The sequence below is a fragment of the Grampus griseus genome, assembly GCF_964374135.1.
Source record: "Grampus griseus genome assembly, chromosome: 14".
NCBI lineage: Eukaryota > Metazoa > Chordata > Mammalia > Artiodactyla > Delphinidae > Grampus > Grampus griseus.
Genome location: NC_139008.1, coordinates 21768526 through 21785477, shown reverse-complemented (window position 1 = coordinate 21785477; position 16952 = coordinate 21768526). Strand labels below are relative to the sequence as shown.

At 40.6% G+C, this 16952-nt stretch overlaps 1 protein-coding gene across 4 annotated transcripts in view; it reads right to left on the bottom strand.

Moving 5' to 3' along the window:
- DNAH3 (dynein axonemal heavy chain 3) overlaps positions 1–16952 on the bottom strand; it is a 194028-nt gene that overhangs the window by 140351 nt on the left and 36725 nt on the right. For all 4 annotated transcript variants that reach the window (XM_082670865.1, XM_082670866.1, XM_082670867.1 and 1 more), the window contains 2 exons: positions 3005–3189; positions 1676–1799 (listed from right to left, as the gene is read on the bottom strand). In XM_082670865.1, coding sequence (XP_082526991.1) covers positions 1676–1799; positions 3005–3189 — 309 coding nt within the window. The remainder of the gene's footprint in view (positions 1–1675; positions 1800–3004; positions 3190–16952) is intronic.

Here is a 16952-nt window from a genome sequence, read left to right as displayed (position 1 = left end):
GAGCCCAGGGCTGCAGGTAGCCCCTAGAGCTGCTCCTCTGCTGAGTTCTGTGGTTGAGAGCTCAGGGACCAGTTGATGGCGTCAAGCTAGAGTCGCCCTCCAAGAAGAAGAAGCTTGGCACTCTCCTCTCATCATAAATGACACTTGTTCCCATTTCTTCAGGAGACACCCCTCACTCCTCTTAACTTCAACAGTTACTGTAAATGGCCTTACGGTAATGTTCTAGAAGTACACTCACAAGGTAGTGGTTTGGAAGTTAAGAAGCATTTTCTCCCCAAGGAAGTCATCGTTTAAGTGCAAAGGAAGCTGACCACTCTTGAATGCCTGTCACGCGCTGGACACCACCTAGGCGCCACTTCAGACCATTTCATTTCATCCTTCAATACAATGACACCTCTCATACAATGAGATGATCTGAGATTGGTTCTACTATCCCATTTTCCAGATGAGGACACTGAGGCTCAAAAAGATGAAGAAGTTTGCTCCTTTTCATCTAACTTACAAAATGGTTCTGCTTCTTGGTGAGGCATCAGAACTCAGTTCCATGGGGGAGGCTGTGTGTAAGGGGTGAGGGGGTATAGGGGGATCCTATACTTTGTGCTCAATTTTTTTGTGAACCTAAAACTGTTCTAAAAATAAAAATCTATTAGTTAAAAGAAATCAGTTCTACTCATTGGGCTAAATTCTGGGTTCTGGGGACAGTAGCCATTTAGGTAGAGGAAGAAGGCTGTAGGAAGAAACAAATACTCGCACACACACATCTTTTGTTGTTGTTGTTGTTCTTCTTCTTCTTCTGGGCAACAGACCTAAGTCATATTTTGAAGGTAGCAACTAAGTGGGTTTATCCTTCAGCCCAAACTCCCGTTCTGTGTAGAAATCCCTGCTTTTATCTACCCTTTTCCTTTCTCCTGAGTATTTGCAGGGATTATGGAACCTAAAGTTGGGTAGTGGGAGTTTCATGTGTGATGGGGATGGTTAACTGGTATGAATCTGCAGTTCCTAAACAAAGTGCTACAAGCTGGGATGTGTGTGTTTGTGTGTGCGCACGCGCACATGCACACAGGTGTGTCTTTACCATGTATGTGGTACTTGGCCCACTTCACTTGATATTGTCTGATGTTTTCAGTGTGCAATATTTTCTTTGTCACTGCATTAAAGTATTTATTTAGCAGTCAAACACACTTATGTGTCTAGAATAGAGCACAGCACACAGTAAAAATCCATGATAAATACTCAATGAATAAATGATTACAGGCACATTAGCACTGAACGAGACCAGCTGCAAAACAGGCAATTTCTCAGCCTCCAACCATGCCTTTATTATCCTATCTTGATCTCTCACATATCTGTAGTCTCCAATGTAAGGCTGACAATTCTGCTATTATTATTGTGAGGCTATTATTACATGTTACTGTTTTTGTGTTTTTCTCTCTGCACCACTAAATTCCAATTGTTCAAGGCAGGGAGAGAAGGCATTGGCCGGCGTCACTACAGTGAAGCAGGCTTAAAGAGAACATACTTCAATGGGAAACAAAAGGAAATTCCTTCTCCATCAATTGTCTTGCGACTTCACCCACGCACTGCTGGGTGGGGTGGCTCTAGACAGAACCAGGAGCATGTGGCATGTTATGAAGCTGGGTATCATGTCTAAAACAACCCCAGACTTTCCCTGTACCTTTTAATGAGGTCCATCTCTGCCTGATCCCTCTTGCTAAGGAGAAGGTTTCGGCTGTTTTCAAAGATATCTTCAATCTGGTCTGGCCAGAGGAACAGAGTACTGTTCAGTTTGATATCCTCTTCTGCAAAACACACACAGTCTGTTCTAGGACAATGCTCAGCATAGGTCAACTCGCACGGAATTAATTCGGCAGAACAAGAGGTCAACAGAAGTGAGTATGGGGGTGGCAATTAATGAATGGGCCCATTATTGATGAATGATAGCCAGCATTTATTGAACACTTCCCACAGGCCAGGCTAGAAGGTAGACGGTATTATCATCCCCGTTTTAACAGATGGGAAACAAAGTTAAGCCAAGTGGTCAAGGTCACACCAGTAGGAGACAGCAGAGCAGATTTCAAACCCAGGTCTAAGTCTAACCAACTCCAAAGCCTATGTTCTAACCACTGTGCTTCATTATCTTCCCAGGCTAGGTCTGAGTAGAAACCTAGGTTGAAGTTCAGTACTATTCTTTAAACTATTTCACCTCATCTGAGTTTCAGTCTCCCTTTTGGCTAAAGGTCAGTGATAATATCAATGCCAGATGCCCTACCCATCTTATGGCTCTGGTCAGTTAAAATGCCCTGGGTTCCCTCTGTACCCTTGGGAATTTAGGAGGCAGAGACCACAATGAGAGAGTCCAGGTGGCTGGTTATGGTGGACCACTTTCCACTCCCAGTCCCTATATCTACCTTCCATAACCATCTCCCCTAAACACTGTGAACACCAGGTAATTCACAGGTATTTCCAGGTGGAAAAGGGCTCTGAAACTTGGCTTGTAGAGGGCATATTAGTTTTTCCTTCAGAACCTGGTCCTTACAAAGTTAGGTCCTTACGGAGTCCTAACTTGGCTCAGTAAGCCTTGAAGGGGCCCTGATCATTTCTTTCCTTTTAATATATGCAGGAGCATGAAGGAAAGTGCCCTGGCCTCCTCAAAGGTGGGAGATTGTATTTAGATTATAGATGAATGCAACCTACCCACTTATAAAAGGACTCTGCATTTGAAAGTGACTTTCCCAGGAACACCAGGCACAATATGCAAAGACAGGCATCTAAGAACCAGTCAAGTTCCTAGATATTTCTTCTTTTTGTCTAAAAATAAGATTCTCTTTGATTCAAATTCCGGTGTGGAATTAGTGCCTCTACTATATGGACACACTTGCCAAGTAGCTCTCCTGATACTGATATTTAGTGGTAGAATTGCTAACTCTCCTTCCCCTGGCTCCTTATCCTTAAAAATATAAATATACACATAGAGTTGCATGTACGCACATGACATTGGACTTACGGGGCAAGTCTGCATAGTCCATCAGGAACTCTAACCGTTCAGCTGCATCTTTAAGTTGCCTCCTGAGTTTGAACACGGTGACATCGCTGGATTTCTTTAAGAATTCAATGAGGAATACCAGCTCCTCAGTGTTGACAGGAATCTCACTGACTTTGTCTGCAACGATGCTGTACTGATTACAGATGCTACAGGGAAAGAAACAGCCATCATCATTATCTAAAAATAGCTTTCTTATAAGACCCACTATACTAAACAAACATGGTTCCTATTTGGAGACTAGAACAATGTTTTCCAACTTCTCTCTACCAGAAAATTCTTGATGGATAATATTCATATACATACCATATTTTAGAAATAATAACAGTAGAAATGATAATAATATATGACATGTACTAGGCCCTTTACTATATGACATGCCCCATTCTAATCACTGAATATTAACTCATTTAATCTTCACGAAAATTCCAAGAGTTAGGAACTATTATTATCAACATTTTATAATGGAAGAAAGGGAGGCTGAGTAACTTTATCCAAAGCAACATGATGTGTAGATGTTAGAGCCAGGATTTGAACTAGTTTAATTGATTCCAAAGCTTGTACTCTTAACAGATACACCATGGGTAAAATACAGATTTAGACCAAAACAATAACCAATATCACCACTACCAACAGCAGCAACTCCTCAATCTTATGTTGAAGTAGAACACTAAATTAATTTGTAATCGCTCCTCTTAACAGTACACCAGCAAGTTTATCCTCATGTGCTGCAGGTAATTTCTGGTGGCACAGAGAAACGTACATTCATCTACTGGGACCACTAGATCTAACCGCCCACTTATCCTTGAACACAAGACTGTGAAAAAATATGTTATTATAGGGATAATTTGAATATGCTCTAATTTATACAAAAGCTAATGAATGACAGTCTTCAGCATTTTAACTACAATTAGGAACAAGTTATTTGCAATATATCCATGCCTAGCACATGCCTAGTAGCCCTCAAGAAATGTTACCAATAATAGCTATAATAGTTTTTGTTATTATTAATTGATCATTACATGTTGATGGTCATACGCTATAGATAGATAAAAACCACTCCTCTCAATGTTTTCAGTCCTTGATATTCCTTCTTAATGTGTGGAGACCCCTCCACAATGAAGCTAATTGTATCAAACTGATGAGACAATGATTAAAACATCTTTACAGATGATGCTGGGATTTTAGAAATGAATTTTTATACAATTCAGAAACTTGCTATACAGAAAACTTATATATTGTGCTACATGGATTCATAGTATTCTCCACTTTTGGACTCAGAGCTGGATTATATTTCCCAGCCTCCTCTGCATTTTTAGTTGAGTATTTTACCAGTCAGTTTGGACTACCATAACAAAATATTACGACTGGGTGGTTTAAACAACAAAAATGTATTTTCACATAGTTCTAGAGGCTGGGAAGTCCAAGGTCAAGGTACTGACCTATTTGGTCCCTAGTGAAGGCTCTCTTCCTGGCTTGCAGATAGCCACCTTTTTGCTGTGTCCTCACACGGTGGAGAGGAAAGAAGCTCTGTCTGTTTCTCTTCTTGTAAGGGCACCAACCCTATTGGATTAGGGCCTCATCCTTTTACCTCCTTTAGTCCTATTATCTCCTTATAGGCCCTGTCTCCAAATACAGTCACATAGGGCATTAGTGCTTTGCTACAGACTGAATGTTTGTGTATTCCCAAAATTTGTATGTTGAAATTAATCCCTAATGTAACAGTATTTAAAAAAATTTTTTTATCTTTATTGGAGTATAATTGCTTTACAATGTTGTGTTAGTTTCTGCTGTAAAACAACAAAGAGAATCAGCTATATGTATACATATATCCCCATATCCCCTCCCTCTTGAGCCTCTCTCTCACCCTCTCTTTCTCACCCCTTTAGGTCGTCACAAAGCATCGAGCTGATCTCCCTGTTTTATGCAACAGCTTCCCACTAGCCATCCATTTTACATTTGGTAGTGTATATATGTCAATGCTACTCTCTCACTTTGTCCCAGCTTCCCCTTCCCCGCTGTGTCCTCAAGCCTGTAACAGGTATTTTGAGGTGGCCTTTGGGAGATAATCAGGTCATGAGGGCTATGCTCTCATGAATGGGATTAGTGTTTTTATAAAAGAGACCCCAGAGACCCCTCACCCATTCTTCCATGTGAGGATACAATGAGAAGATGGTGGTCTGTGAACAAGGAAGCAGGCTCTCAACAAACAAATCTGCCAGAGCCTTGAGTTTGGACTTCCCAGCCACCAGAACTGTTAGAAATAGATTTCTATTATTTATAAGCTACTCAGCCAATGGTACTCTGTTATAGCAGCCTGAATGGACTAAGACAGGATTCAACATATGAATCTGGGGGAGACACAATGCAGTCCATAGTAGGTATGGTCATGTGATTGAGTTCCAGTCAGTGGGAAGTAGGAAGCAGTGATAAGTATCACTTTCGGGTATAGCACATGAAACTGTCCTTGCATATTCCTCCATGCTCTTTCTTCCTGCCAACAGTCTAGGATATCAACACTTAGAATGACCTTGAAGGCTATATGTTAAAGATGTAAAGTCATCATCTCCTTGAGTCTCTGAATGCACACAATATGTCTCCCCACCAATCTGGAGCTATCCCGAGCAAGAATAAACTATTAGTTTCAATCATGACATCTTGGGTCTCTTTGTTACAGCATGTAGCCTAGCCTAATATAGGTAGATCCTCTCAGTGTGATAGACTCCCTCTGATAAGAATCCATTCTTCTTCCCTTTTGCACGAGAAAGCATAGAGCAAATATCATGTGGCTAACCTATCAGCTTCTTGCAAGGGCCCAGAAGAGTGGTAGCAGACCCACTGTGAAATAAAGGAAAAATATATGTTGGTCTCTGCCCCAGGTTCCTAGCACAGAGCCCATGAAACCCCTGTAATTTCATGGATAATAAGAGTATCTTTTGTTCTAGTGAGGTGACTCAGGGTGGGCTCCTAGATGGCTCCTGGATGAGGAGTGGGTCACTGGAAACACCAAGCCATGATTAGAAGCTTGGAGCAAATTAATCAAACCCAAGAAAGGGGTCATTGGAACCTTCAATCTATAGCTGGCTGCTCAGAAGCAAGGCGACAACCTGGACTTGTGACTGGAGTCTGAAGTAATGGGGGGCAGTTTTATAGGACTGAGCCCTTAACCTGTGCAAGCTGATGCTATCTCTGGGTAGACAGTGTCAGAATTAAGTTGAATTGTAGGGCACCTGGCTGGTGTTACAGAATCGTGTGGTGTGGAGAAAATCCTCCACACATTTGGTGATCAGCAGAGGCAAGAATGAAGTGTTCTATATAAAAGTAAAGGGGGGGGAGTCAAGATGGCAGAGTAGGAGGACATGGAGTTCATGTGTCCTCACCACTAGGGCACCTACCAGGTGCTGGTGGGGGGCCCTGGACACCTAAGGGGACAGGAGGGACCCCCAAGCGACTGGGATGTGGGGGGAGGGAGGGGGAAGGAGAAGTGGAGGCTGGACAGGACAGGCGCCCCTGAGGGGTGGCTGGGGGAGGGGAGGGGCTCCCATGCCTGGAGGGACACACTCACAGCGAGGGGATCAGTGGGGATGGGGAGAGACCCTCTGGGGATCGGAAGTTCAGAAAGGAACACAGCCAGCGTTTCCCCCGCCCACTTGGGCCCAGGGAGCCTGCTGAGGTCCAGGGTCTGATCCTCTGCCCTCCGAGGCCCCTTCCTGCTGCTGGGCCCTGGGGGCGTGGGAGGAAGGGAGGGGGAGGAAAAGTAGAGCGTAGACAGGGTCAGTGCCCCTAATGGGAAGCTGGGGGAAGGGAGGGGTTCCCACACTCGCTTGGGAGGGGCCCATCCAAGGTGAGATCAGCCAGCAGGAAGGGAGAGAGACACTCAGGGTAATAGGAGGATCAGAAGGAAACGCGCCAGTGTTTCCCCTGCCCACTCTGGCCCCAGGGGGCCTGCTGACGTCCGAGGCCTGAACCTCAGCACTCCAAGGCCCCCTCTGGCTGCACTGAGCCTAGGCACTACCCCTCCACCCCCTGCCTTTTACCTCCGCTCTGGTCCTGAGCCTAGGCCCTGCCCCCGCCTAAGCCCCGGCTGGACCTTAAGCGCCCCCACCTCTACACAGCTAAGGCCTTTTCCAGCTTTTTGTTTTGTTTTGTTTTGCTGTTGTGGATGTTTTACCTTGCTGCTGCTGCTTCTTTTTTTTTTTTTTTACAGTTGTTGATTACAACTTTATTTACAAAAGCTAAAAACTTTTTGATGATCCACACTCCAATGTCCTTCAGCATGGATTTTCAGGAATAAATTCACATAAAAGTCAATTCAGATTTCCATTTAAATATTGGAACCAATAAAAAATGTGGCTTTCAATCTGCCACTGTCAACAATACCATCCTTAGGGCAAAAATCTTACATTGTATTAAAAACACAGAAGGCTGTATACAAGAAATGTTATTTCTAATTCTGCCCACTCCATTTTCTACCATTCCACCTAAATTCTTTTTTTGTTGTTGTTGAATTTTATTTTTTTAATACATCAAATTCTTATTAGTTATCTATTTTATACATATTAGTGTATATATCTCAATCCCAATCTCCCAATTCATCACATCACCACCACCACCACCCCCGCCACTTTCCCCCTTTGGTGTCCATATGTCTGTTCTCTACATCTGTGTCTCTATTTCTGCCGTGCAAACTGGTTCATCTGTACCATTTTTCTAAATTCCACATATATGCGTTAACATATGATATTTGTTTTTCTCTTTCTGACTTACTTCACTCTGCATGACAGTCTCTAGGTCCATCCATGTCTCTACAAATGACCCAGTTCCGTTCCTTTTTATGTCTGAGTAATACTCCACTGTATATAGGTACCACATCTTCTTTATTCATTCGTCTGTCAATGGGCATTTAGGTTGCTTCCATGACCTGGTTATTGTAAAGAGTGCTGCAATGAACATTGGGGTGCGTGTGTCTTTCTGAATTATGGTTTTCTCTGGTTATATGCTCAGTAGTAGGATTGCTGGATCATATGATAATTCTATTTTTAGTTTTTTAAGGAACCTCCATACTGTTCTCCATGGTGGCTGTATCAATTTACATAACCATCAACAGTGCAAGAGGGTTCTCTTTTCTCCACACCCTCTCCAGCATCTGTTGTTTATAGATTTTCTGATGATGCCCATTCTAACCAGTGTGAGGTGATACTTCACTGTAGCTTTGATTTGCATTTCTCTAATAATTAGTGATGTTGAGCAGCTTTTCATATGCCTCTGGGCAATCTGTATGTCTTCTTGGAGAAATGTCTATTTAGATCTTCTGCCCATTTATTGATTGGGTTGTTTGTTTTTTTGATATTGAGCTGCATGAGCTGTTTATATATTTTGGAGATTAATCCTTTGTCTGTTGATTCGTTTTCAAATATTTTCGCCCATCCCGAGGGTTGTCTTTTTGTCTTGTTTATAGTTTCCTTTGCTGTGCAAAAGCTTTTAAGTTTCATTAGGTCCCATTTGTTTATTTTTGTTTTTATTTTCATTACTCTAGGAGGTGGGTCAAAAAAGATCTTGCTGTGATTTATGTCAAAGAGTGCTCTTTCTAAGTGTCCAGTCTTACATTTACATCTTTAAACCATTTTGAGTTTATTTTTGTGCATGGTGTTCTAATTTCATTCTTTTACATGTAGCTGTCCAGTTTTCCCAGCACCACTTATTGAAAAGACTTTTTGCCATTGTATATCCTTGCCTCCTTTGTCTTAGATTAGCTGACCATACGTGCGTGGGTTTAACTCTGGGCTTTCTATCCTGTTCCATTGATCTATTATTTCTGTTTTTGTGCCAGTACCATACTGTCTTGATTACTGTAGCTTTGTGGTATAGTCTGAAGTCAGGGTGCCTGATTCCTCCAGCTCCATTTTTCTTTCTCTATTGAGATGATCATATGGTTTTTATTCTTCAATTTGTTAATATCGTGTATCACATTGATTGATTTGCATATATGGAAGAATCCTTGCATCCCTGGGATAAATCCCACTTGATCATGGTTTATGATCCTTTTAAGGTGCTGTTGGATTCTGTTTACTAGTTTTCTCTTGAGGATTTTTGCATCTATATTCATCAGTGATATTTGTCTGTAATTATATTTTTTTGTAGTATCTTTGTCTGGTTTTGGTATCAAGGTGATGGTGGCCTTGTAGAATGAGTTTGGGAGTGTTCCTTCCTCTGAAATTTTTTGGAAGAGTTTGAGAAGGATGGCTGTTAGCTCTCTCTAAATGTTTGGCAGAATTCACCTGTGAAGCCATCTGGTCCTGGACTTTTGTTTGTTGGAAGATTTTTTTTTTTTTTTGTGGTACACGGGCCTCTCACTGTTGTGGCCTCTCCCGTTGCGGAGCACAGGCTCCGGACGCGCAGGCTCAGCGGCCATGGTTCACGGGCGCAGCTGCTCTGCGGCATGTCAGATCTTCCCAGACCGGGGCATGAACCCAAGTCCACTGCATCGGCAGGCAGACTCTCAACACTGTGCCACCAGGGAAGCCCTGTTTGTTGGAAGATTTTAATACAGTTTCAATTTCATTACTTGTGATTGGTCTGTTCATATTTTCTATTTCTTCCTGGTTCAGTCTTGGAAGATTATACATTTCTAAGAATTTGTCCGTTTCTTCCAGGTTGTCCATTTTATTGGCATAGATTTGCTTCTAGTAGTCTCAAGATGCTTTGTATTTCTGCGGTGTCCGCTGTAACTTCTCCTTTTTCATTTCTAATGTTATTGATTTGAGTCCTCTCCCTCTTTTTCTTGATGAGTCTGACTAAAGGTTTATCAATTTGTTTATCTTCTCAAACAACCAGCTTTTAGTTTTATTGATCTTTGCTATTGTTTTCTTTGTTTCTCTTTCATTTATTTCTGCTCTGATCTTTATGATTTCTTTCCTTCTACTAACTTTGGGTTTTGTTTGTTCTTGTTTCTCTAGTCACTTTAGGTGTAAGGTAAGATTGTTTGAGATGTTTCTTGTTTGTTGAGGTAGGATTGTATTGCTATAAACTTCCCTCTGAACTGCTTTTGCTGCATCCCATAAGTTGTGAGTCGTCATGTTTTGTCATTTGTTTCTAGGTATTTTTTGATTTCCCCTTTGATTTCTTCAGTGATTGCTTGGTTATTTAGTAACATATTGTTTAGCCTCCATGTGTTTGTGTTTTTTATGTTTTTTTGCCCTGTAATTCATTTCTAATCTCACAGAATTGTGATCAGAAAAGATGCTTGATATGATTTCAATTTTCTTAAATTTACTGAGGCTTGATTTGTGACCCAAGATGTGATCTATCCTGGAGAATGTTCTGTGTGCACTTGAGAAGAAAGTGTAGTCTGCTGTTTTCAGATGGAATGTCCTACAAATATCAATTAAATCTATCTGGTCTATTGTGTCATTTAAAGCTTATGTTTCCTTATTAATTTTCTGTCCAGATGATCTGTCCCTCGGTGTAAGTGAGGTGTTAAAATCCCCCACTATTAGTGTGTTACTGTCAGCTTCCTTTTATAGCTGTTAGCATTTGCCTTATGTATTGAGGTGCTCCTATGTTGGGTGCAAATATGATTCTTATATCTTCTTCTTGGATTGATCCCTTGATCATTAGTATCCTTCCTTGTCTCTTGTAACATTATTTTAAAGTCTATTTTATCTGATATGAGTATTCCTACTCCAGATTTCTTTTGCTTTCCCTTTGCACGGAATATCTTTTTCCATCCCCTCACTTTCAGTCTGTATGAGTCCCTAGGTCTGAAGTGGGTCTCCTGTACACAGCATATATATGGGTCTTGTTTTTGTATACATTCAGCGAACCTCTGCCTTTTGGATGGATCATTTAATCCATTCACATTTAAGGTAATTATCAATATGTATGTTCCTATTACCATTTTCTGAATTGTTTTGGGTTTGTCTTTGTAGGTCATTCTCTTCTCTTGTGTTTCCCAGTTAGAGAAGTTCCTTTAGCCTTTGTTGTAGAGCTGGTTTGCTGGTGCTGAATTCTCTTAGCTTTTGCTTGTCTGTAAAGCTTTTGTTTTCTCCGTTAAATTTGACTGAGATCCTTACCGGGTAGAGTAATCTTGGTTGTATGTTCTTCCCTTTCATCACTTTAAATATATTGTGCCACTGCCTTCTGGCTTTAGAGATTCTGCTAAGAAATCAGATGTTAACCTTATGGGAGCTCTCTTGCATATTATTTGTCTTTTTTTCCTTGTTGCTTTTAATAATTTTTCTTTGTCTTTAATTTTTGTCAGTTTGATTACTATATGTCTCAGCGTGTGTCTCCTTGGGTTTATCCCTCCTGGGACTCTCTGTGCTTCCTGGACATTCGTGGCTATTTCCTTTCCCATGTTAGGGAACTTTTCGACTATAATCTCTTCAAATATTTTCTCGGGTCCTTTCTCTCTCTCTTCTCCTTCTGGGACCCCTATAATGTGAATGTGGGTGCATTTAATGTTGTCCCAGAGGTCTCTTAGGCTCTTTTCATTCTTTTTTCTTTATTTTGTTCCACAGCAGTGAACTGCACCATTCTGTCTTCCAGGTCACGTATCCATTCTTCTGCCTCAGTTATTCTGCTATTGATTCCTTCTAGTTTATTTTTCATTTCAGTTATTATATTGTTCATCTCTGTTTGTTTGTTCTTTAATTCTTCTAGGTGTTCGTTCTTTAATTCTTCTAGGTCTTTGTTAAACAGGTCTTGCATCTACTTGATCTTTGCCTCTATTCTTTTTCCGAGGTCCTGGATCATCTTCACTATCATTATTCTGAATTCTTTTTCTGGAAGGTTGCCTATTTCTACTTCATTTAGTTGTTTTTCTGGGGTTTTATCTTGTTCCTTCATCTGGTAAAAAGTCCTCTGCCTTTTCATGTTGTCTATCTTTCTGTGAATGTGGTTTTCATTCCACAGGCTGCAGGATTGTTGTTCTTCTTGCTTCTGCTGTCTGCCCTCTGGTGGATGAGGCTATCTAAGAGGCTTGTGCAAGCTTCCTGATGGGAGGGACTGGTGGTGGGCAGAGCTGGGTGTGGCTCTGGTGGGCAGAGCAGTAAAACTTTAATCCACTTGTCTGCTGATGGGTGGGGCTGAGTTTCCTCCCTCTTGGTTGTTTGGCCTGAGACAACCGGCACTGGAGTCTACAGGCTCTTGGTGGGGTTAATGGCTAACTCCAGGAGGGCTCACGCTAAGGAGTACTTCCCAGAACTTCTGCTGCCAGTGTCCTTGTCTCTGTGGTGAGCCACAGCCACCCCCCGCCTCTGCAGAAGACCCTCCAACACTAGCAGGTAGGTCTGGTTCAATCTCCTATGGGGTCACTGCACCTTCCCCCTGGGTATTGATGCGCACACTACTTTGTGTGTGTCCTCCAAGAGTGGAGTCTCTGTTTCCTCCAGTCCTGTCAAAGTCCTGCAATCAAATCCTGCTAGCCTTCAACATCTGATTCTTGGGAATTCCTCCTCCCATTGCTGGACCCTCAGGTTGGGTAGCCTGACGTTGGGCTCAGAACCTTCAATCCAGTGGGTGGACTTCTGTGGTATAATTGTTCTCTAGTTTGTGAGTCACCTATCCAGTGGTTATGGGATTTGATTTTATTGTGATTGCATACCTCCTGCCATCTCATGGCAGCTTCTGCTTTGTCTTTGGATGTGGGGTATCTTTTTTGGTGAGACCCAGTATCTTCCTGTTGATGATTGTTCAGCAGTGAGCTGTGATTCTGGTGCTCTCACAAGAGGGAGGGAGCGCACGTCCTTCTACTCCGCCATCTTGAACCCTGTTTTACATTGTTGTTGTTTCATTTACAGTTTTATTTTTTCTAATAGATTTTAAAATTTTTCTAATTTTATTTTCTTTTTTATTCTTTGTTATTGTTCTTCCTTGTTTTTTCTTTTTTCCTGTGCCACAGAGCTTGCAGGATCTTGGCTCCCAGTCCGAGGGTCGGGCCTGAGCTCCTGTGGTGGGAGTGCCAAGTCCAAACTGCTCGACTGATAGAGAACCTCAGACCCCAGGGAATATTCATCAGAGTGAGGTCTCCCAGAGGTCCTCATCTCAGCACCAAGACCCGGCTCCACCCAACTACCTGGAAACTCCAGTGTTGGAGGTCTCAGGCCAAACAACTAGTAAGACAGGAACACAGACCCACCCATCGAAAAAACATGAGATGACAAAAAAATATGTTAGAGATGAAGGAGCAAGGTAAAAACTCACAATCCCAGATCAATGAAAAGGAAATAAGCAACCTACCTGAAAAAGAATTCAGAGTAATGATAGTAAAGATAATCCAAAATTTTGGAAATAGAATGGAGGCACGGATCAAGAAAATACAAGAAATGTTTAACAAAGACCTAAAAGAACTAAAGAACAAACAAACAGTGATGAACAACACAATAACTGAAATTAAAAATACTCTAGAGGGAATCAATAGCAGAATAACTGAGGCAGAAGAATGGATAAGTGAGCTTCAAGGTAGAATGGTGGAAATAACTGCCAAGGAGCAGAATTAAGATAAAAGAATGAAAAGAATTGAGGACAGTCTCAGAGACCTCTGGGACAACATTTAACAATGCACCAACATTCAAATTAAAGGGGTCCCAGAAGCAGAAGAGAAAGAGAAACGGTCTGAAAAAATATTTGAAGAGATTATAGTCGAAAAGTTCCCTAACATGCGAAGGGAAATAGCCACCCAAGTCCAGGAAGCGCAGAGGGTCCCATATAGGATAAACCCTAGGAGAAACATAGCAAGACACATATTAATCAAACTAACAAAAAATAAATTCAAGGAAAAAATACTAAAAGCAGCAAGGAAAAAGCAAAATATAGCATACAAGGGAATCCCCATAAGGTTATCAGCTGATTTTTCAGCTGAAACTCTGCAGGTCAGAAGGGAGTGGCAGGATATATTTACATGAAAGGGAAAAACCTACAACAAAGATTACGCTAACCCACAAGGATCTCATTTAGATTTGACAGAGAAATCAAAAGTTTTACAGACAAGAAAAAGTTAAGAGAATTCAGCACCACCAAACCAGCTTTACAACAAATGCTAAAGGAACTTCTCTAGGCAGGAAACACAAGAGAAGAAAAAGATCCACAAAAACAAATGCAAAACAATTCAGAAAATGGTAATAGGAACATACATATTGATAATTATGTTGAATGTAAATGGATTAAATGCTCCAACCAAAAGACACAGCCTGGCTGAATGTATACAAAAACAAGACCCATATATATGCTGTCCACAAGAGACCCCCTTCAGACCTAGGGACACATACAGACTGAAAGTGAGGGGATGAAAAAAGATATTCCATGCAAATGGAAATCAAAAGAAAGCTGGAGTAGCAATAGTCATATCAGATAAAATGAAGACTGTTACAAGAGATAAGGAAGGACACTATATAATGATCAAGGGATCAATCCAAAAAGATATAACAATCATAAATACTTATGCACCTAACATAGGAGTACCTCAATACATAAGGCAAATGCTAACAGCCATAAAAGGGGAAATCGAAAGTAACACAAATATAGTGGGGGACTTTAAAACCCCACTTACACAAAGGGACAGATCATCCAGACAGAAAATAAATAAGGAAACAAGCTTTAAATGACAAAATAGACCAGATAGATTTAATTGATATTTATAGGACATTCCACCCAAAAGCGGAAGAATGCACATTCTTCTCAAGTGTAAACGGAACATTCTCCAAGGTAGATCATATCTTGGGACACAAATCAAGCCTTGCTAAATTTAAGAAAATTGAAATTGTATCAAGCATCTTTTCTGACCACAATGCTATCAGATTTGAAATCAACTAAAGGAAAAAAACTGTAAAAAACACAAACACATGGAGGCTAAACAGTGCACTACTAAATAACCAAGAGGTCACTGAAGAAATCATAGAGAAAATAAATAATACATAGGAAAAAATGACAATGAAAACACAATGACCCAAAACCTATGGGACGCAGCAAAAGCAGTTCTAAGAGGGAAGTTTATAGCAATTCAATCTCACCTCAAGAAACAAGAAACATCTCAAATAAACGATCTAAACTTACACCTAAAGCAACCAGACAAAAAAGAACAAAGAAAACCCAAAGTTAGTAGAAGGAAAGAAATCATAAAGATCAGAGCAGAAATAAATGAAAAGAAATGAAGAAAACAATAGCAAAGATCAATGAAACTAAAAGCTGGTTCTTTGAGAACATAAACAAAATTGATAAATCTTTACCCAGACTTATCAATAAAAAAAGGGAGAGGACTCAAATCATTAAAATTAGAAATGAAAAAGGGGAAATTACAACTGACACTGCAGAAATACAAAGGATCATAAGAGACTAGTACAAGCAAATCTATGCCAATAAAATGGACAACCTGGAAGAAATGGACAAATGCTTGGAAAGATACAACATTCCAAGACTGAACCAGGAAGAAATAGAAAATATGAACAGACCAATCACAAGTAACGAAATAGAAACTGTGATTGAAAATCTTCCAACAAACAAAAGTCCAGGATCAGAAGGCTTCACAGGTGAATTCTATCAAACATTTAGAGAAGAGCTCACACCCATCCTTCTCAAACTCTTACAAAAAAATTGCAGAGGAAGGAACACGCCCAAACTTGTTTTACAAGGCCACCATCACCATGATAACAAAACCAGACAAAAATACCACAAAAATAGATAATTACAGACAAATATCACTGATGAATATAGATGCAAAAGTCCTCAACAAAATACTAGCAAACCAAATGCAACAACATATTAAAAGGATCATACACCATGATCAAGTGGGATTTGTCCCAGGAATGCAAGGATTCTTCAATATACGCAAATCAATCAATGTGATACACCATATTAACAAATTGAAGAATAAAAACCATATGATCATCTCAAAAGATGCAGAAAAAGCTTTTGACAAAATTCAACACCCATTTATGATTAAAAACTCTCCAGGGCTTCCCTGGTGGCGCAGTGGTTGAGAGTCCGCCTGCCGATGCAGGGGACACGGGTTCGTGCCCGGGTCCGGGAAGATCTCACATGCTGTGGAGCAGCTGGGCCCGTGAGCCATGGCCGCTGAGCCTGCGCTCCGCAATGGGAGAGGCCACAAAAAAAAAAAAAAAAAAAAAACTCTCCAGAAAGTGGGCATAGAGGGAACCTATCTCAACATAATGAAGGCCATATACGACAAACCCACAGCAAACGTCATTCTCAATGGTGAAAAACTGAAAGCATTTCCTCTAAGATCTGGCACAAGACAAGGATGTGCACTCTCACCACTATTATTCAACGTAGTTTTGAAAGTCTTAGCCACGGCATCCAGAGAACAAAAAGAAATAAAAGGAATACAGATTGGAAAAGAAGAAGTAAAACTGTCACTGTTTGCAGATGACATGATACTATACATAGAAAATCCTAAAGATGCCACCTGAGAACTATTAAAGCTAATCAATGAATTTGGTAAAGTTGCAGGATACAAAATTTATGGACAGAAATCTCTTGCATTCCTATACACTAACACTACCACAAATCTCTTGCATTCCTATACACTAACCTCTCTTAGATCAGAAAGAGAGATTAAGGAAACAATCCCATTTACCAATGCATCAAAAAGAATAAAATACCTAGGAATAAACCTACTTAAGGAGGCAAAAGACCTGTACACTGAAAACTATAAAACACTGATGAAACAAATCAAAGATGACACAAACAGATGAAGAGATATACCATGTTCTTGGATTGGAAGAATTAATATTGTGAAAATGAATATATTACCCAAAGCAATCTACAGACTCAATGCAATCCCTATCAAATTACCAATGGCATTTCTCACAGAATTAGTACAAAAAATCTTACAATTTGTATGGAAACACAAAAGACCTCGAATAGCCAAAGCAATTTTGAGAAAGAAAAACAGAGC